The following is a 21713-nucleotide window of genomic DNA, read 5'->3' as shown; positions in this document are numbered from 1 at the left end:
AATCCAGAAATACTTATTTTGAGCAATTGTGTCTTGAAAAGCCCGACTGTAGTAACATTAAAATAAGCCAGAAATACTTGAAACGAGCATGTTTTTTTTTTCTCATTTCAGTATCTGTGGGTAGATACTGGTCGTAGAAAATGCTTTTGAAATAACATTTAAACTTCATGCAACTAAAACTCTCAACTGGAGCCAATATTTTAGGTAAAAACTCACCATATTCAACAGTTGAATAGATTGAAAATCATGAAAAAGCTCACAATGTCAACTCTAAAAACAAGTCTTTACACAAGACTGAAATCCCTGTGTAGAGGGGTTACTCACCCTGTGTAGAGGGGTTACTCACCCTGTGTAGAGGGGTTATTCACCCTGTGTAGAGGGGTTACTCACTCTGTGTAGAGGGGTTATTCACCCTGTGTAGAGGGGTTATTCACCCTGTGAAGAGGGGTTACTCACCCTGTGAAGAGGGATTACTCACTCATTTTTAGTTACAAAAAGACACATGTTCTTAAAAGAATCACATGAAGCTATGGTCAGTAGGTAAATTATACTCAAAACTAGATAATTAAGCTTAAGGTAAGCTTCATGTTTTTTACAGTGCATTTTATATTTCTCTATTGACTCACATCTAACATCATTGTCTTTTTTTCCTCTGAAGGCATCTTTCATAACTAATTTCCGCATCAGTAATGAGTATGAGTGGAATGACACGATGTCGATGACCATCATTGGAAAAAGGTTCTTCTTCTTCTATCCAATGAACAGAACAAAGCCAGATGTTTCTCTGTTCTCTGATTCACTATAATGATGTATGTTTATGTTAAATATTCACAAGAAATGCTTTTTCATCCTCAGTGACAATTCCATCTCCACCCTGACCAACTCCATGACCAAGAGCATCCCAGTACAATTTGAAATTAAAATGGCAGTTACACTGTAAGTTTCACTATTCACATAAGTTGTATATTTTTGCTGTAGTTCTCTTTGTATGCCTAATTATTTTTGTCACTTGCATTGTCACTTTTTTATTTTTTTAAATCCAATTGGTAGTTAAGTTTTCCCACTGCATATTGTGATCATCTTATATTCTTTTCAGGATGGACGACCCGATCACCTATATGAACTTCACAACAGAGGATACTGGGATGAAAGAAATGGTTACTACATATATGGTGAGGCAGTAAATTAATATACAGCAAGCAACATTCGATTCCAAAGCACATTGAGTTTCATTATTGAGTAGCCTCGTGATCAAGCTGCAACTTTAGATTTGCATTAGCTAATTGTTTGGCTTCTTTGGGGCAGATCAAAATAAGCATCAAACACAACACGAGCACATTATCACCTCATAAAGACATTGTGGGGAACATGGGCTGAAATATGAGCCACCAGAAACTGAATTTGAATTATTAATATTTTAATTTGAATTGCTTAACTTGAGTAATTGCATTAAAAACCTGAATTTGAATCACATCATTTGAATTTGTATTGTTCAGTTCTAATCATTGCATTGCTCTCATTAGACAACCTCAGCAGAAGGAGGGCAGCTCTGGAGACAGACCTTCAGTTAGCAGGTTTTAGCCACTCAGAATTCAGCTACTGAACCGTAGAAAGTGTGCTGATGTGACGGGGGTCCTCCAGGATCAGACCCCCAGGCTGGCTTAATTTAGGTTGCTATGTCCTCTAACTGAAGGTCCGTCTCTGGAGGTGGTGCAACTCTCTTCCTGGCTAAGTAGGGGGTCATCCCTATGTTCCCCGGGACCTCGGTTCCCCGTTTTTCCCAAAAAGGGTCCTGTGTTCCCCTCTTTTGTGGGGTTAGGGTTGGATATAGGATTAGATGAGACCTGCAGGGTTGCCACCCCTGACCTAATCTTTCCTCGCCTAGGCCTATTTTCACATGCGCATCAAACAGCCTGTAGGCCTACATAGGGTTAGGATTAGGGTTAGGGTTCGGAGTTAGGAGTTAGTGTTAGGATTAGGGTTAGAGTTAGGGGTTAGGGTTAGGATAGGCATAGCCAGGCGGCCATCCGGATCCGCAGCCACCCGGCGCCGGCCTGTCTCGCTGGGGGTATGAAGCGTCGAAGGCGTGGGTTGGGGGGTGGTTGGGGGAGGGATGTATGCATATCAGTATATGTGGAAGTTCGTGTGTATGCCTGAGACCCGCCTATTGTCAAGCACCAAACAGTTCGTCTCAGTTCGCTGGAATAACGAAAGCGATAAGCCTGGACGTTGCTAAGGAGATGACCTTCCTTCCTGGGCCAGAGCAAAGGCAGACAGTTCAACAGGTGGTTGTAGGAGTGGAGAGGGGGGGAGGATGGGATATTAGTGTCTCACTACATTCCTCAGCAGGGAAGATTAGCAACGGCCTTCGAGCCAAGGCTGTTGTTTGGGGGAAGCCAGATAAGATTGGAATTTGAGCTGTGGGTGGAAGTGGCAGCGATTTTCTGCTACTAATCCTGTCGATGGTAAAAATGTCCCTCCCGGTCTCCGGATCGATCCCTTTCCAGGGCTGCCACCCTTTCCTGGATGGTATCCACGGCGCGGTTTGTGGCCACAGTCTGAGTTCCGACAGCCCGGGGAACATAGGACCCTTTTTGGGAAAAACGGGGAAAAGTGTCCTATGTTCCCCGGTCTGATACAAAGAGGGAACATAGACCCGGGGAACATAGACCCCTCCCCTCAGTATTCTCCTGGTGATGGGTGGTGAGGCAGAGGGACTGCAGGGTGTGCTAGCTAGCTAAAGTTATCTTTTGTCATACTGAAACGGCCGTGGTTTCCTTTCAGCTAAGTTGGGAAAATGGTAGACCCAACATGGGCTACTTGCATATTTTCCATTCTATTTAATTTTCATTTGTACTTAGACATAACATTTAGATTTACAACACGTAAACATGTGACAAGTAAAAATGTCAAAGTGAGCAAAATAATACAAATGTAGACGGCTAAAAAATTGTGACCGATTTTTACACATCAGTTCTCCAGATGACAGAGCCATGCATTGTATTTTCCAGCTTGCTGTAATTGCTATGCAAGCTAATCTGCTGCTGGCTTAGCATACAGAGTTCAATCAATCTTTTTTATTTAACTTTCAGCAAGAAAGTAAACAAGTATATTTCCCAAAATGTTTACCATTCTCTTAAACTGGGCCAACTATCTCATTATTTGCAGATAAATAATCTTGGTTCAAAGGATTTTCCCGTCAATGTGTCCCTGTTCTTCCCAACTAAACTGGAACATAACTTTGAGATGACAAACTATCAAGTCTTCGTCCAGCAGGTAACACCAGAACACTTTACTTTACTAACACTAATACTTATTTATACTACTGCTGTGAATATAATTACCAAGTCATAATGCTTAACAATTAACTTGATCTTTTTCAGAACAAAACTCAATGCAGAGGAGTTACTGACATGAACTCTGAGGTAAGTAAAGCATAATTACCTTCAAAATATTTCACCTGAACTTGTAAAATTGGAAATCCCTTGATGAAATTATTTGATGTTGTGTCACAGTACTGCTCGCCAGAAAAATACTGCAAAGTCATCGTGTGTGACAGTTTCACCCTGGAGAGATACACAACCGTAGAGTTGACTTTATCAGGAGACGTTCACTTCAGGGACCTCAAACAGCAAGCAGCCGTACGTACCAACAACATACATATAATATATAACATATAATATATAACATATAGCACTGAGCCTGGTGAATATATCATTACTGACATGCTCTTACTTCACAGAATATTGCCTTTCTTAAACGATATACTGGAGACGATGGCGAGGTGAAATTCAAAAGCTTTATCCGTGTTCACTATGACAAACAACGATACGTTCTGGATTCTTATAAACAGCAGGTATGTTAGTTTGAGGTCATGCTATTGGTTTTTTATACCTGATTTATCATATTTATTAAACACCAAATCAATATGGTTTCTGCAGGAGAAGTCTGGAAATGATCCAACAGTGAAATGGGTACGTTCAGTCTACACATAAACAGACAGAAATATATTTTAGATCCTCATCCAAATAAAGTAATAATAGTAATAAAGACGCACTAAACTGGCATTTTCTGTCAACAGACTGACGTTCGGGTTGAGTTCATTATTCTCCCAGATCAAATGTTGATCATTTTAACTGGAGCTGGAATGGGTTTCCTCCTTCTGATCATCATCGCTGTCATCTTGTGCAAGGTGAGATTATAAAATTACATTACTAAACACAATCCATCCACATGAAGTTATTAGTTAAAGGTGCAGTTTGAAATGACTGGGTTCATGCTCCCAAAGAATAGAAAGTAACGCATGATTTACTAAATGTAGTGATGACACTAGATAGTCTAACTTTAGAGCTACACTGCAGAAAAGGTGTTTAAAAACCAGCTAAAACAGTAAATCTAAAGGTCTAAAACCAGATCAAACAGTAAATCTAAAGGTCTAAAACCAGATCAAACAGTAAATCTAAAGGTCTAAAACCAGATCAAACAGTAAATCTAAAGGTCTAAAACCAGATCAAACAGTAAATCTAAAGGTCTAAAACCAGATCAAACAGTAAATCTAAAGGTCTAAAACCAGATCAAACAGTAAATCTAAAGGTCTAAAACCAGATCAAACAGTAAATCTAAAGGTCTAAAACCAGATCAAACAGTAAATCTAAAGGTCTAAAACCAGATCAAACAGTAAATCTGAGGTAAATGATCTTGCTGCATGGACAGATAATTTACCTTGACAAGATTTATTAAATTAAGATTATTTATATATGTATTATAGTGATCTTCACCGTGAAGAAGATGAAGACTTCTTGGACGTAACCATTGCAACAGTCTCTTAAATACAGAACCTAATTTTGTGTGTGGGTCTAAATTTTAGTTTAACTATTTATTTTAGTTGCTAACTAGCTAAAGCTGCTAATTGCTATACAGCTAACAGTGTAGCTGCCTCTTCTTCAAACTGCACTGACAATTATTTGGTTCTTACCAAGATAAAAAAAAAAAAATTTAGATGTAGAAGTGTTAGATCATTTATCTGGTTTTAAGAGTTAATTTATTATTTTAAGTGTTCAACATGCTTATTTCTAGATTTAATAATGTTAATTTAATAAATCTTGTCAAGGTAAATTATCTGTCTGTTTTTATCTGGTTTTAGACCTTTAGATTTACTGTTTGATCTGGTTTTAGACCTTTAGATTTACTGTTTGATCTGGTTTTAGACCTTTAGATTTACTGTTTGATCTGGTTTTAGACCTTTAGATTTACTGTTTGATCTGGTTTTAGACCTTTAGATTTACTGTTTGATCTGGTTTTAGACCTTTAGATTTACTGTTTGATCTGGTTTTAGACCTTTAGATTTACTGTTTGATCTGGTTTTAGACCTTTAGATTTACTGTTTGATCTGGTTTTAGACCTTTAGATTTACTGTTTGATCTGGTTTTAGACCTTTAGATTTACTGTTTGATCTGGTTTTAGACCTTTAGATTTACTGTTTGATCTGGTTTTAGACCTTTAGATTTACTGTTTGATCTGGTTTTAGACCTTTAGATTTACTGTTTGATCTGGTTTTAGACTTTTAGATTTACTGTTTTATCTGGTTTTAGACCTTTAGATTTACTGTTTGATCTGGTTTTAGACCTTTAGATTTACTGTTTGATCTGGTTTTAGACCTTTAGATTTACTGTTTGATCTGGTTTTAGACCTTTAGATTTACTGTTTGATCTGGTTTTAGACCTTTAGATTTACTGTTTGATCTGGTTTTAGACCTTTAGATTTACTGTTTGATCTGGTTTTAGACCTTTAGATTTACTGTTTGATCTGGTTTTAGACTTTTAGATTTACTGTTTTATCTGGTTTTAGACCTTTAGATTTACTGTTTGATCTGGTTTTAGACCTTTAGATTTACTGTTTGATCTGGTTTTAGACCTTTAGATTTACTGTTTGATCTGGTTTTAGACCTTTAGATTTACTGTTTGATCTGGTTTTAGACCTTTAGATTTACTGTTTGATCTGGTTTTAGACCTTTAGATTTACTGTTTGATCTGGTTTTAGACCTTTAGATTTACTGTTTGATCTGGTTTTAGACCTTTAGATTTACTGTTTGATCTGGTTTTTAAACACCTTTTTACTTCATACGAGGCACAAGTGATATTAAAAGACCGGAGCGGCCGTAGCTAGCTGGTTAGCATCCTTATTTCATCAGATATTGCTGTAAAACACATGACATAGATGTCTTGATCAACACTGTCACTTCCTCAGATTCTGATTCATTCACTGTTAGAAACCTCTGTCTTCACATTCAGAGCTGTTGCTTGAATGTTAAAAAATGAATTCAAGATGTTAAATGGGTCTAAGTGATGTTTGGACTAATTGTTTTTCTTGTGTCTGTCATCAGCTTGGTTTCTTTAAGAGGAAAACACTCGAGTATTATCAAGAACAAGAGGATGAAGCTGCTCTTTTCCCTGCTAAGACGACCAACGGGGCGGTCAGCCAATCAGAAGGAAAATCACTTCTAGCTGATGGTGAGGCGAGCCCCCCACCATCTGATCCAGAGGATCCAGAGAAATCAGAGTACGGCACTACAAACCCCTCATCATCTGCTGACGATGGTGCAGAGTACGGTGATGGAAACACCCCACCACCTAAACCAGAGGATTCAGAGTACCATGAAACCATACAATCTGCTGACGATGGTGCAGAGTAGGGTAATGGAGAGTACGGTAATGGAAACACCGCATCATCTGATCAAGTGAATCCAGAGTACGGTCATTTATCTGAGTATTCAGACCACCTTGGCCCCACCATCTGATCCAGAGGATGCAATACTGCAGTATTAATGTCACCCAAGACACTTGTAAACCACGTATCCATTTGCTTCAGATAGTTTATGTCTGCACAACCCCAGCGTCTATTCGTTGAAAGGGATCTTAGCTCATGTTATGCCCAGTCCAATGCACCAATTAATGATTTTTATTCACTGCAACAAAGTGATGACAAGATCTACAATACTTCATTTAATCCTGATGTATTTTTGTCTTTAAATAATATATCCACAAATGATGATTTGTATGCTCATTGTCCATCCTCATGTGAGTATTTTTCTGAAATTAATTTTAATTCTTTTATTTCAAAATACAGTGAGTCCATCATCTTTTCTACTCTACATCTAAATATAAGAAGTCTCTCTAAAAACTATGACAATTTCTATCATTATCTTTCATTATTGAACCATGTTTTCTCAATTATTGCATTAACTGAAACATGGCTTACAGAGGATATTAGCTGACTATTTAAAATAGCTGACTATACAGTCACACATAGATGCAGAGGAGGTAGAGGTGGTGGAGTTTCTCTCTATGTCCAAAAGGGTTTTGATTTCAAACAAAGGGTAGATCTTGAAGTGAAGTTTCAAGAATGTAACAGTGAAGTTGTTTTTCTAGAGGTTCAAATTGTTGTTCAGAATCTGAAAAAAAGAGTGATAGTAGGTTGTATATATCGCCCTCCAAATACTGATATCAACAAATTCAAAGAAGGTTTATTAGATGTGTTAGAACATGTTGATCATGAGAGGAAACCTTGTTATTTACTAGGGGATTTTAATATCAACCTTCTAAATGAGGAAATCAAACATCACATTTCTGACCTCACAAACAAACTGTCCTCCTATTACTTTTATCCTCTAATTAACAAGCCCACAAGAATAACCAGTAAATCCTCTACATTGATAGATAATATTTTTACGAATGAATTTTTTAATGTTATAAAAATCTGGTATTCTTTATACGGATATCTCAGATCATATGCCTGTTTTTCAACTTTCTGTTTTGCACGGTAAATCAAGTATGTCCGAACCAAAGACGTCTTTATTTCGAAGGTTCAATGACAAGAATATTAACATTTCCAGAGAGATGTTGGCAAAATGATCTTGGGAAGCTGTATATGAGGCGTTGAATGTTAACACAGCTTATGATTATTTTTTTACCAAGTTCTATTCTGTTTTTGACCAATGTTTTCCTCTGATAAATAACAGTATCAAAAAAAACGCAAGCCTGAATAAACCATGGTTTACTACTGAACTTAGGAAATCTGCTCTGAAGAAAAATAAATTATATAAAAAATATCTTCAAAGTCCTACTCCTTTAAATTATGCTATGTACAAATCATTTAGGAATAAATACAACCATCTTGTTAGAAATACTAAACGGGAATATTATAGTGACCAATTTAACAGCTATAAAATAACATTAAATCTACATGGGACACTCAAAATGAGACACGCTTCTTCTCCGTCCCCGTCTGAATTTCAGGATGGCCAAGTAAAGATAACGGAGCCATCCCAAATTGCAAATCGATTGAATGACTCCTTTGTTAATGTGGGACCACATCTTGCAAATAATATTGGCAGTGTTTTTGGTTCTCCCACTGATTATATAAGTAAAGAGTATGCTTCCCTAAATGTAAATGTTTTTGAGCCTGCAAAGTCTTCAGAAGTTCTTGATATTATCATGAGTCTTAAAAACTGATGAAATTCCAGCCTCTTTGATCAAAAGTGTTTCTGCTTTAATTATTGAGCCCTTAACATTCATTTTTCCATGTGAATCAGGTACTAGAATAGAATAGAATAGAATAGAACTTTATTGTCATTACTATCCCTCAAGCCTTCAAAATGGCCAAAGTTATTCCGCTCTTTAAATCTGATGATCCATCTGTATTTTCGAACTATCGTCCTATATCAATACTTCCTTGTTTTTCTAAAATTCTTTTTTAAGTGCAAACAACAATAAATAAAAATAAAAAAATAAAGAAAATAAATAAATAAATCTGCGCAAAAAATGTGCTGAACTGCTTAAATTCACACTACTCCAGATTTTCTCCAGAATATAATAAACAACTTTCCATCATGTGACGTTTATATCTACAGCTGGTAGACCTGCACTGCATAAGTCAGCTCTTAAAAACAAGGAAAAAAGTAAGAAAATTAGGTGTATTTTGCTTGAAAATATCAAAATTATCTGCCAATGGAACAATAAAATGTGTCTTGTCAAAACTTTCCAAAACCAGTAAAATATCTAATCTAATGAACCACAAATACCTTAGAATTAGTGTATTCTGACTGATAACAAGTGACTTTTTATTGATTCTAATTAAATACACGTGACCTATTTTCTCAATATGTGTAAAAATATTGTTGAATTAATAATCAGTAAATGCTAGAGCCATCATCTGGACATAATGATATGATAGGCATTATATTTATAGAAACCAGCAAAGTCACTAAAAACTAGTCAACTTTTCTTCACACAGACACAAAGATTTTTATCTGGATGTAGAATATTTTTATTAAAATTCTTGAAATAAGACAAAAGCCGTGAAATCTTTATATCAAACAAGTGAAACAGTCTAAAATAAAAACTGCTGACTAAGAAGAACTAAAAATAAGCATTTATCTCCTTGATCTGAGACATTTAATCTGACTTAGAGTTCAGGTTTTGCCGTGTAGACTTTTTTGTGAAATCAGGACGAGGTGAAGTGTTTTTCTCTGAGCTTTGATATTTAATTATTAGGAATGTTTGTTTAGTTGAGTTTTTTGGCCTCGTCATGTTTTACTGGATAGTGAGAGAGGAAAAGGAAGCAGACCTGCAGCAAAGGGACCTCGGGCTGATATGAACCACCCAACGCCCGTTAGGAATGTTTTTAAAGGAAAAGTTGCCCTACAGGCCCTCGGGAGCAACATTCTCCATCAACATTGCTTTAGTTGCTGCTAGTGTTTCAGCCAGCTTCAACTTCAACATCACTGGATGTGTTGTTGGTTGAAATCCAGCCAAGGTTCACATCCTGCTACTCTTATTCATTACTGTTATTAATATGTGTCTTATTTACATCTTAATGCTGTTTGTATACAAGCATGGTGTTTACTGAGTGAATGGGAGTTCTGTTTACTATATTTTTTTATTATATTAGCCTTTAGTTGTCTGCTTGTCAAAACTTTTATCATCATAATTTGAATGAATGCGGTATATTTCATGCATTGTTTATTCCATATTTGTTAGCCACTGCTGCTCTTTTAAGTGATTAGAGCTAGCATGGAGCTAGCATGGAGCTAGCATGGAGCTAGCTTGGAGCTAGCATGGAGCTAGCATGGAGCTAGCTCTGTCAGTAACAGCACTGACTGGAGCACCATGATGGATTTTAGAGAGAAGCAAAGAGAGCGATGAGGTCAAAGTGACTCAGCAGATAAAACAGGTTGAAAATATCAAAGAATAAAATGATTTATCACCTGGTGAACGAGACAAAAAGAATTCAGATTTACTGAAAACTCAAAGGTTTTATCATAAACAACTGAAATAAAACCTTTCAACTCTTCCTGTAAATGGGGAAAGTCTTCCTTCACTGTTTTAACCATTAAAAAGGAAAATCAGCATGAATCCAGTTTACCTTCAGTAGTTAGTATGATGTGTTGTAGACACAATTCATCTAATTTAATCTGTTTAGAGAAATTAATAACTGAGCTGTTGCATGTTCTCCTTTTCTTTTCTTCTTTTTCTTCTCTCATTGTATATTTCTTTTTTTTTTTAAATCTTATTTTTTAGTGTTTTTGTTGACTTTTACATGTTTGAAATAAAATTCTCAATCAATAAAATGATGAATAGGTTAATTCAGTTTCAGTAACAATAAAACACTGTAAATGTTTATATCAGCCAAAACAGGATTTTTTTACTTTTTTAATTACTCTGGCACTGTGTTTTCAACAAAATATACTGTAATATATATACAAGCATCATTTTTGCATTTATTTTTTGTAAAAATACTTTTTCTCCCTTTAATTTATGCAGCATTTATAAAGTATTTTCTTGTCAATTATATGGCAGAACAGCGTTTATTTTGATGGAAAAACTTTTTATTTTTTAAAGTAAAATATGGAATAAAATGTCAATCTGAAAGGTGAGATCAACAGTGTTAATATCATTTTACCGTAATATTATAAAAAGTTGCACCGTATTTATTACGGTAAAGTTCTGCTGGTTTTTACTGGTTTTTATTTTTACATTTTGTGCTGCACTTAGAATATTTAAGCCTCTCTTCATTCTGAAATTCTTCCACTTTGCCTACTTGAACTGTTTATTCGTGTCAGTGTTACTATGGTTACGCTTGGTAAAAAAAAAATAATATAATTGTAACATAGGTGGATTATTAAATCAGTTACTTTATGATATTTTACATATTGTACAGCTGTAGATATTGCTATTTTGTTTTTATTATTGAAAATGTTCTTGTTGGAGAAATGTTATTCGTGCATTGATTTTGTAATTTGTTTTAAGATTTCTTGCAATAAAAACCACATGTCAACTTGAGAACTTGAATTTTGTGTTAAAGTATTGAAGTTGGAATCATAATAGAATTGCCATTTATCATCCTGTGCATGATTTCTGGGTTAGGGTTATTTATTTATTTATTTATTTTCTATACAGCAGCAGGTTTGTGGTTGTGATGAAGGGACTTATTTTTTTATTTTTATTATTTATATGTATAAACAGCAGCAGGTTTGTGGTTGTGATGAAGGGACTTATTTTTTTATTTTTATTATTTATATTTATAAACAGCAGCAGGTTTGTGGTTGTGATGAAGGGATTTATTTATTTATTTATTTATATTTATAAACAGCAGCAGGTTTGTGGTGGTGATGAAGGGGCTTTTATTATTATATTTATTTATATTTAAATATATATTTATTATTATATTTTATTTATTTATTTATTTATTTATTTTTCTATACAGCAGCAGGTTTGTGGTTGTGATGAAGGGACTTATTTTTTTATTTTTATTATTTATATTTATAAACAGCAGCAGGTTTTGTGGTGGTGATGAAGGGACTTTTATTATTATATTTATTTATATTTAAATATATATTTATTATTATATTTTATTTATTTATTTATATTTATAAACAGCAGCAGGTTTGTGGTTGTGATGAAGGGACTTTTATTATTATATTTATTTATATTTAAATATATATTTATTATTATTTATATATTCTATTTATTTATTTATTTATATTTATAAACAGCAGCAGGTTTGTGGTTGTGATGAAGGGACTTTTATTATTATATTTATTTATATTTAAATATATATTTATTATTATTTATATATTCTATTTATTTATTTATTTATATTTATCAACAGCAGCAGGTTTGTGGTTGTGATGAAGGGATTTATTTATTTATTTATTTATATTTATAAACAGCAGCAGGTTTGTGGTGGTGATGAAGGGGCTTTTATTATTATATTTATTTATATTTAAATATATATTTATTATTATATTTTATTTATTTATTTATTTATTTATTTTTCTATACAGCAGCAGGTTTGTGGTTGTGATGAAGGGACTTATTTTTTTATTTTTATTATTTATATTTATAAACAGCAGCAGGTTTTGTGGTGGTGATGAAGGGACTTTTATTATTATATTTATTTATATTTAAATATATATTTATTATTATATTTTATTTATTTATTTATATTTATAAACAGCAGCAGGTTTGTGGTTGTGATGAAGGGACTTTTATTATTATATTTATTTATATTTAAATATATATTTATTATTATTTATATATTCTATTTATTTATTTATTTATATTTATAAACAGCAGCAGGTTTGTGGTTGTGATGAAGGGACTTTTATTATTATATTTATTTATATTTAAATATATATTTATTATTATTTATATATTCTATTTATTTATTTATTTATATTTATCAACAGCAGCAGGTTTGTGGTTGTGATGAAGGGACTTTTATTATTATATTAATTTATATTTAAATATATATTTATTATTATTTATATATTCTATTTATTTATTTATTTATATTTATAAACAGCAGCAGGTTTGTGGTGGTGATGAAGGGACTTTTATTATTATATTTATTTATATTTAAATATACATTTATTATTATATTTTATTTATTTATTTATATGTATAAACAGCAGCAGGTTTGTGGTTGTGATGAAGGGACTTTTATTATTATATTTATTTATATTTAAATATATATTTATTATTATATTTTATTTATTTATTTATATTTATCAACAGCAGCAGGTTTGTGGTGGTGATGAAGGGACTTTTATTATTATATTTATTTATATTTAAATATATATTTATTATTATATTTTATTTATTTATTTATATTTATAAACAGCAGCAGGTTTGTGGTGGTGATGAAGGGACTTTTATTATTATATTTATTTATATTTAAATATATATTTATTATTATATTTTATTTATTTATTTATATTTATAAACAGCAGCAGGTTTGTGGTGGTGATGAAGGGACTTTTATTATTATATTTATTTATATTTAAATATATATTTATTATTATATTTTATTTATTTATTTATATGTATAAACAGCAGCAGGTTTGTGGTTGTGATGAAGGGACTTTTATTATTATATTTTCCTCGGGGTGTAGTTCTCCTCTCTGGCCACCAGGTGGCAGCATCGTCCCACTCAACCACAGACCATATATGGTCCCGGAGCAGCTGACTCCGCCCTCCCAGTGACGTAGGAACACGGAAGCACAACAGTGATCCACGCTGCTGCTGTCAGCTGATTTCTCTCATTAAAACCAGTTTCCAGCTCTCCGAGGTCTCCGTACCGACCCGGACCAGATGTCTGCTGCCCCGGAGGAGGACCAGGACCAGGTCCAGGACCAGGACCAGGACCAGGACCAGCTCCGGGACCAGGACCAGATCCAGCAGTGGGAGAGGTCAGACAGCTTTTCTTACCTTTATAGTTGTTATGAGTCATAAAAACTGATATCAGACAGAAACTGGTTCTCATGATCAGAGTTTGAGGACATTCTGTCGGTTTTTAACTCTTTTTCATTCTGTCTGTTCATAAAACACTGAAACATCTTCACCAGGACGTGTTGCTGTCATTGTTTTCACCACAACCTCACCTATTATTATTTATATATAAATATATTATATATATGACCTGATTATTCATTTCATTTTGACTTACTGGATCAACATTTTCAACACAAAACCACACTGAAATTACAAAAAACAGACATAAAAACACACTAAACAAACAAAGAATACACAAAAACGCACACAAAACCCTACAAAAAACACATAAAACACACAAAAACACACATGAAAACCACACACAAAAGCAATCAAAAAATACATAAAAACACACAAAAACACCCAAGGAAATGACAAAGAACACAGATAAAAACACAGAAATTACAAAATAACACAAAAAACAGTAAACACAAAGATTACATTGAAAATGCTGAATGCACACTGAAAAATTATAAAAAATCTCTGCAAAAACACTAAAATCATGAGATGTTTTCTTTACCTTTGCCGAAAAAGAGTTGATGCATTAAATTAAATTAAATTAAATTAAATTAAATTAAATTAAATTAAATTAAAGTGAGTTATTGATAAGTGAGTTATTGATAAGTGAGTTATTGATTGATCACTGATCAACTCTGATCTGTTTGTTTGTTTTCAGAGGAGGAAGAAGTATTCAGATCCTTTATTTACTGCAGTAAAAGTACTAATACACACTGTGAAATGACTCCACTACAGTAAAAGTACTAATACACACTGTGAAATGACTCCACTACAGTAAAAGTACTAATACACACTGTGAAATGACTCCACTACAGTAAAAGTACTAATACACACTGTGAAATGACTCCACTACAGTAAAAGTACTAATACACACTGTGAAATGACTCCACTACAGTAAAAGTACTAATACACACTGTGAAATGACTCCACTACAGTAAAAGTACTAATACACACTGTGAAATGACTCCACTACAGTAAAAGTACTAATACACACTATGAAATGACTCCACTACAGTAAAAGTACTAATACACACTGTGAAATGACTCCACTACAGTAAAAGTACTAATACACACTGTGAAATGACTCCACTACAGTAAAAGTACTAATACACACTGTGAAATGACTCCACTACAGTAAAAGTACTAATACACACTGTGAAATGACTCCACTACAGTAAAAGTACTAATACACACTTTGAAATGACTCCACTACAGTAAAAGTACTAATACACACTGTGAAATGACTCCACTACAGTAAAAGTACTAATACACACTGTGATATTACTCCACAACAGTAAAAGTACTAATACACACTGTGATATTACTCCACAACAGTAAAAGTACTAATACACACTGTGAAATTACTCCACTACAGTAAAAGTACTAATACACACTGTGAAATTACTCCACTACAGTAAAAGTCCTGCATTCAAAACTTACTGAAGTAAAAGTACTAAAGTATCAGCATCAACATGTACTTAAAGTATCAAAAGTAAAAGTACTCGTTATGCAGAATGGATCCACTCAGATTGTTTTATAAAATCACAAATTATGTGAGAAAAATATAAAATGTTATGATAAAAAAAATCTAATTTTTTTTTTAGAAAAATACAAACATACGAGAAAAAAATACAAATTTATGAGAAAAAAATCACAAACTTACAAGAAAAAATTTGATAAAAAATAATTTTATTTTGATAAAACAATCTAAAATTTACGAGAAAAAAAATTCAAATTTGCAAGAAAAAAGCTGCCCGGCGGCAAGGCGCCAGGGTTGGATGAGATTCTCCCTGAGATGCTGAAGGCTCTGGACACTGTTGGGCTGTCATGGCTGACACGCCTCTTCAGTGTCTCGTGGAGGTCTGGGACAGTGCCAGTGGAGTGGCAGACTGGGGTGGTGGTTCCCATTTTTAAAAAGGGACCAGAGGGTGTGTTCCAATTACCATGGAATCACACTGCTCAGCCTCCCTGGGAAAGTCTACTCCAGGGTGCTGAAAGGAGGCTCTGGCCGATTGTGGAACCTCAGATTCAGGAAGAACAATGCGGCTTCCGTCCTGGCCGTGGAACAACGGACCAGCTCTTTACCCTCCCAGACTTCTGGAGGGGTCATGGGAGTTTGCCCATCCAGTCTACATGTGTCTTGTGGACTTGGAGAAGGCCTATGACCGTGTCCCTCGGGGAGTCTTGTGGGGGGTACTGAGGGAATATGGGGCACCGGGCTGGTTGCTACGAGCTATCCGGTCCCTATATAACCAAAGTGAGAGCTGTGTCCGCATACTCGGCACAACGTCAAACACGTTCCCGGTGGGTGTCGGCCTCCGCCAGGGTTGCCCCTTGTCTCCTCTGTTCCTGGTCTTCATGGATCTCAAGGAGCAGCCGGGGGAGGAAGGGATCCGGTTTGGTGACCTTAGAATTACATCTCTGCTTTTTGCAGATGATGTGGTTCTTTTGGCTTCATCAGACCGGGACCTCCAGCACTCACTGGGGCGGTTTGCAGCCGAGTGCGAAGCGGTTGGGATGAGAGTCAGCACCTCCAAGTCTGAGGCCATGGTTCTCTGCCGGAAAACGGTGGACTGCCCCCTCTGGGTGGAGAGAGGTACTGCCCCCTCTGGGTGGAGAGAGGTACTGCCCCCTCTGGGTGGAGAGAGAGGTACTGCCCCCTCTGGGTGGAGAGAGAGGTACTGCCCCCTCTGGGTGGAGACAGGTACTGCCCCCTCTGGGTGGAGACAGGTACTGCCCCCTCTGGGTGGAGACAGGTACTGCCCCATCTGGGTGGAGAGAGGTACTGCCCCCTCTGGGTGGGGACAGGTACTGCCCCCTCTGGGTGGAGACAGGTACTGCCCCCTCTGGGTGGAGACAGGTACTGCCTCTAGAGAAGGAGTTCCAGTATCTGGGGGTCTTGTTCAGCAGTGAGGGTAGAACGGAGCGTGAGATGGAGGCGGTTTGGTGCAGCGTCAGCAGTGATGCGGTCGTTGTACCGGACCGTCGTGGTGAAGAAGGAGCTGAGCCTGAAGGCAAAGCTCTGGATTTACCGCTCCATCTACGTTCCAACCCTCACCTATGGTCATGAGCTTTGGGTAGTGACCAAAGAACGAGATCACGGATACAAGCAGCTGAAATGAGCTTCCTCCGTAGGGTGGCTGGGCTCAGCCTTAGAGATAGGGGGAGGAGCTCAGACATCCGGAGGGAGCTCGGAGTAGAGCCGCTGCTCCTTCTCCTCTAAAGGAGCCAGCTGAGGTGGTTTGGGCATCTGGTAAGGATCCTCCCGGGCGCCTCCCGTTAGAGGAGTTCCAGGTCCAACTGGTAGGAGGCCCCGGGGAAGACCCAGAACACGGTGGAGGGATTATATCTCTCTCCTGGCCTGGGAACGCCTCGGGGTCCAGGAGGAGCTGGACGTTGTGGCTGGGAGAGGGACGTCTGGAAGGCCCTGCTTAGCTTGCTGCCCCCGCGACCCGGCCCCGGATAAGAGGAGGAAAATGGATGGATGGATGGAAGAAAAAAATTACAAATTTAAGATAAAAAAATAAAGATTTAAGAATATTTATTAAATATAAAGTGTGTCTCTGTGTTCAGGGAACAGACTCGTCTCCGGCAGCAGCTGCTGGACGTCGACACCGAAGACTGGATGACGAGTCAAAACTTCTCCGGACTGGAACGAGTCGGAGGAGTCGACCTGTCCTTCATCAAGGGGGACGACGTCAACGCCTGCTCCCAGCTGGTGGTCCTCAGCTACCCAGACCTCCAGGTAGAACCAGTTAAACCAGTAACTAGAGACCAGCTGGTGGTCCTCAGCTACCCAGACCTGCAGGTAGAACCAGTTAAACCAGTTAAACCAGTAACTACAGACCAGCTGGTGGTCCTCAGCTACCCAGACCTGCAGGTAGAACCAGTTAAACCAGTTAAACCAGTAACTAGAGACCAGCTGGTGGTCCTCAGCTACCCAGACCTTCAGGTAAAACCAGTAAAACCAGTAACTAGAGACCAGCCGGTGGTCCTCAGCTACCCAGACCTGCAGGTAGAACCAGCTAAACCAGTAAAACCAGTAACTAGAGACCAGCTGGTGGTCCTCAGCTACCCAGACCTCCAGGTAAAACCAGTAAAACCAGTTAAACCAGTAACTAGAGACCAGCTGGTGGTCCTCAGCTACCCAGACCTGCAAGTAGAACCAGTTAAACCAGTAACTAGAGACCAGCTGGTGGTCCTCAGCTACCCAGACCTGCAGGTAAAACCAGTAAAACCAGTAACTAGAGACCAGCTGGTGGTCCTCAGCTACCCAGACCTGCAGGTAGAACCAGTTAAACCAGTTAAACCAGTAACTAGAGACCAGCTGGTGGTCCTCAGCTACCCAGACCTGCAGGTAGAACCAGTTAAACCAGTAACTAGAGACCAGCTGGTGGTCCTCAGCTACCCAGACCTGCAGGTAGAACCAGTTAAACCAGTTAAACCAGTAACTACAGACCAGCTGGTGGTCCTCAGCTACCCAGACCTGCAGGTAGAACCAGTTAAACCAGTAACTAGAGACCAGCTGGTGGTCCTCAGCTACCCAGACCTGCAGGTAAAACCAGTAAAACCAGTAACTAGAGACCAGCTGGTGGTCCTCAGCTACCCAGACCTGCAGGTAAAACCAGTAAAACCAGTAAAACCAGTTAGTGGAGCCCAGCTGGTGGTCCTCAGCTACCCAGACCTGCAGGTAAAACCAGTAAAACCAGTAAGTGGAGCCAGCGGGGCTGTGTGAGGTGTGGAGCCTCTAGTGGTGACCAGAGGGAACAACAGGGAACAGAACCTGCTGTTGTTGTTGTTATTTATCAGTTTTTCTGTGGTTGTTCTGTCTCTCAGGATCTTTTCCTCTTTATAACGTGTGGTTCATCCTCAGAGGACCCTGATGTTCCTCAGCGTCACAGTTGAGATCTTTGTCAGATTAGTGTTAGATTATTATATTTCCACACTGTTTATCCACCCAAACAGATATTGTAGAGCAGAAGGAGTAGCCACGTCCCCCTGATTCCTGAGGTCCTAACACTAGAGAACTTCCCTGGAGATTAAAGTCCTCTTGAAATGTTTCCTGATCTCTTGAAATGATTGTTTCTCTCATATTAATCTTTATATGTTGGTCTCTAATCTGGTTCAGCTTCAAAATGACCATGTTGTGCATTAAAAGTGATTAAAAAAGGTTTAAGAAATGAAAACATAAAATGAGATGTAAGTTGATTGAGGGAAACCTGGAATACTGAATGATTTATTGATTTATTACAAAGATACAGAACATAAAGACTCAGTCTTTCATGTTGGGCATCAAAGGGTTAAAGGTACAAAAACACTTTAGAAGTGAAGAGATCACTGAAGCTGTTGAAGCATTAAAACATGACTAGATGGAGAGTTTAATATTATCTATATTTGAGTCTTGTTAAAGACCTTCCACATTCTCATTTTCTCTATATATTAACAGGCTCCATCTCATTACATCAGCTGTTGGAATTAACGACGCTGTCACTGTTGTTGATGCACGAACACAATGAGGAGATGAAATATTCTTCATAAATGAGATTATGTCGGTTTCACTTTACTGCAACAGACACACAGAGATACTGGCTACATGGAGCACAGAAACATGGAATATACTGCAGAATAATCAGGAAAAATATGATAAAAACCAGATCAAACAGGAAATCTGAGGGAAGAAATATGATAAAAACCAGATCAAACAGTAAATCTGAGGGAAAAAATATGATAAAAACCAGATAAAACAGGAAATCTGAGGGAAAAAATATGATAAAAAACAGATCAAACAGTAAATCTGAGGGAAATGATCTTGCTGCATGGACAGATAATTTACCTTCACAAGATTATTAGATCTAGAAATAAGCATGATGAACACTTAAAATAATAAATTAACTCTTAAAACCAGATAAATGATCTAACTCTTCTAAATCTAAAGTTTTTTTTTTTATCTTGGTAAGAACCAAATAATGATCAGGTCACTCTGCTCGGGCCAGTTCATCACTGCTGGCAGCTTTACTTTATCTGGTTTTAAGAGTTAATTTCTTCATTGTGTCTTTTTAGTGCTCATTTTGTGTTTTTTTAGGTAATTTTTACATATATTTTTGTTCATTTTGTGTCTTTTTTGGTGATTTCACATCTTTTTTGTTCATTTTGTGTCTTTTTAATGTTCATTTTATGTCTTTTTTGGTAATTTTGTGTTTTTTTTTGTCATTTTGTGTCTTTTTTGGTAATTTTTACATATATTTTTGTTCATTTTGTGTCTTTTTTGGTTATTTTGTGTCTTTTTTGGTCAGTTTGTGTATTGTGTGTAAAATAATAAATGAACCCTTAAAACCAGATAAATGATCCAACACTTGTAAATCTAAAGTTGTTTTTATTATCTCGGTAAGAACCAAATAGTTTACAGTGTGAACATGTAAACCCCTTTATTATTCCTTAAAGACACTAAAACACAGTCATGGACGAACATATTAGATATAATAATAGATATAATAAACATATTAGACGTTGTTTTCTCTAATAATAAACAGATCATCAGCAGTTACTCTTATTTATATAATTATTTAAATACGCTCGTCTCAAATGCAGTTTTTATCTGTGAATGTGAATAAATATCCGTTCAGCATGAACGAGACTTTGTCGGCAATAAAAAGCTGTTTAACATCAGCGAGGCGGAGAGGAAGAAGGTCAGAAATATATATATATATAATATATTCAGGTTCTGAACGCTGCTTGACGTTTAAGAGAGATTTCTGAAAACATGTTTTATCTTCGTCCTCCAGCAGCAACAGCAGCTTCTGACTCTCATCTGTTCTTCTCTGGCCTTCAACACATTCACCTCTCACCATCAGCTTCTCAAACCATATCAGGAAAAAATACAAATTAAGAGAAAAAAAATCTAAAATTTACGAGAAAAAGACAACTTTACGAGAGAAAAATCTCAAATTTACGAGAACAAAATCACAAATTAAGAGGAAAAAAAATCTAAAACTTATGAGGAAAAAACACAAATTGTGAGAAAAAAAATCACAAATGAGGGTCACACCTGAAACACACTGCTGCTTTGTGTGACATCATGGGAAAGGCAGAAGAAATCGTGATAGAAACAAAAACAAAAAGGGTTAAAAGACATTAACTGCAAGAGTTAGAGAAAAGTCTATTAGTCCCTCAGGGCTTTATTATTATTCATTCTAACACTGAACTAACTGAAGGAAGAGGCTGAACCTTCTGACTGTATGACAGTTCATTAAAAACATCTTTATTCTGTGTTGAGGGACGGTTGATGGCGGAGTAACTGCTCCATGAACTGGTCTGTTGGATTAACAATCTTTATTTTAACCTAATATTATAATATTATAGTGATATGATTTTAAATTCACCTGTAAACTCAGCAGGAACTGAAACAGAATCACTCGTCTGATCCAAAACATGTTCAACAACCAGGAACAGATGCTTCACTTACTGCCAGATGGTGTGAGTGTGTGTGTGTGTGTGTGTGTGTGTGTGTGTGTGTGTGTGTGTGTGTGTGTGTGTGTGTGTGTGTGTGTGTGCCACACCAGCTGAACCCTGATCTTCCCGTCTGGAAGAATCAAACCCAGCAGTTATTAAACCTGTTATATATAATATAATATAATATAATATAATATAATATAATATAATATAATATAATATATTTATATGTATAACTGTTATTAACCCTTTGGTGCTCAACATGGTCTAAAGTGACCTGACTGAGTTTTTATGTTCTATATCTTTGCAATAAATTATTTTCATCATTCAGTATTCCAGGTTTTCCTCAACTAGTTTGTTTTTGATCATCATACATCCTAATTTTATGTTTTCCTTTATTATTTTTGAATAAAA

General features: G+C 36.3%; 2 protein-coding genes across 2 annotated transcripts in view; both read left to right on the top strand.

Annotated features, from left to right (window-relative positions):
- The window catches only part of LOC131979808 (integrin alpha-M-like), a 30024-nt gene extending 18676 nt beyond the window's left edge, over nucleotides 1-11348 (top strand). The window contains exons 22-31 of the mRNA XM_059343851.1: nucleotides 659-738; nucleotides 856-936; nucleotides 1097-1172; nucleotides 3169-3276; nucleotides 3384-3425; nucleotides 3516-3641; nucleotides 3743-3856; nucleotides 3942-3974; nucleotides 4082-4192; nucleotides 6383-11348. Coding sequence (XP_059199834.1) covers nucleotides 659-738; nucleotides 856-936; nucleotides 1097-1172; nucleotides 3169-3276; nucleotides 3384-3425; nucleotides 3516-3641; nucleotides 3743-3856; nucleotides 3942-3974; nucleotides 4082-4192; nucleotides 6383-6691 — 1080 coding nt within the window. The 3' untranslated portion in view covers nucleotides 6692-11348. The remainder of the gene's footprint in view (nucleotides 1-658; nucleotides 739-855; nucleotides 937-1096; nucleotides 1173-3168; nucleotides 3277-3383; nucleotides 3426-3515; nucleotides 3642-3742; nucleotides 3857-3941; nucleotides 3975-4081; nucleotides 4193-6382) is intronic.
- A 2144-nt stretch (nucleotides 11349-13492) lies between these two features.
- The window catches only part of LOC131979927 (endonuclease V-like), a 105124-nt gene continuing 96903 nt past the window's right edge, over nucleotides 13493-21713 (top strand). The window contains 2 exon segments of the mRNA XM_059344008.1: nucleotides 13493-13750; nucleotides 17424-17595. Coding sequence (XP_059199991.1) covers nucleotides 13653-13750; nucleotides 17424-17595 — 270 coding nt within the window. The 5' untranslated portion in view covers nucleotides 13493-13652.

This window comes from Centropristis striata, chromosome 1, assembly GCF_030273125.1.
Source record: "Centropristis striata isolate RG_2023a ecotype Rhode Island chromosome 1, C.striata_1.0, whole genome shotgun sequence".
NCBI classification, from domain to species: domain Eukaryota; kingdom Metazoa; phylum Chordata; class Actinopteri; order Perciformes; family Serranidae; genus Centropristis; species Centropristis striata.
Note: the sequence above shows the minus strand (reverse complement) of the source record. Positions and strands in the feature narration are given on the sequence as shown.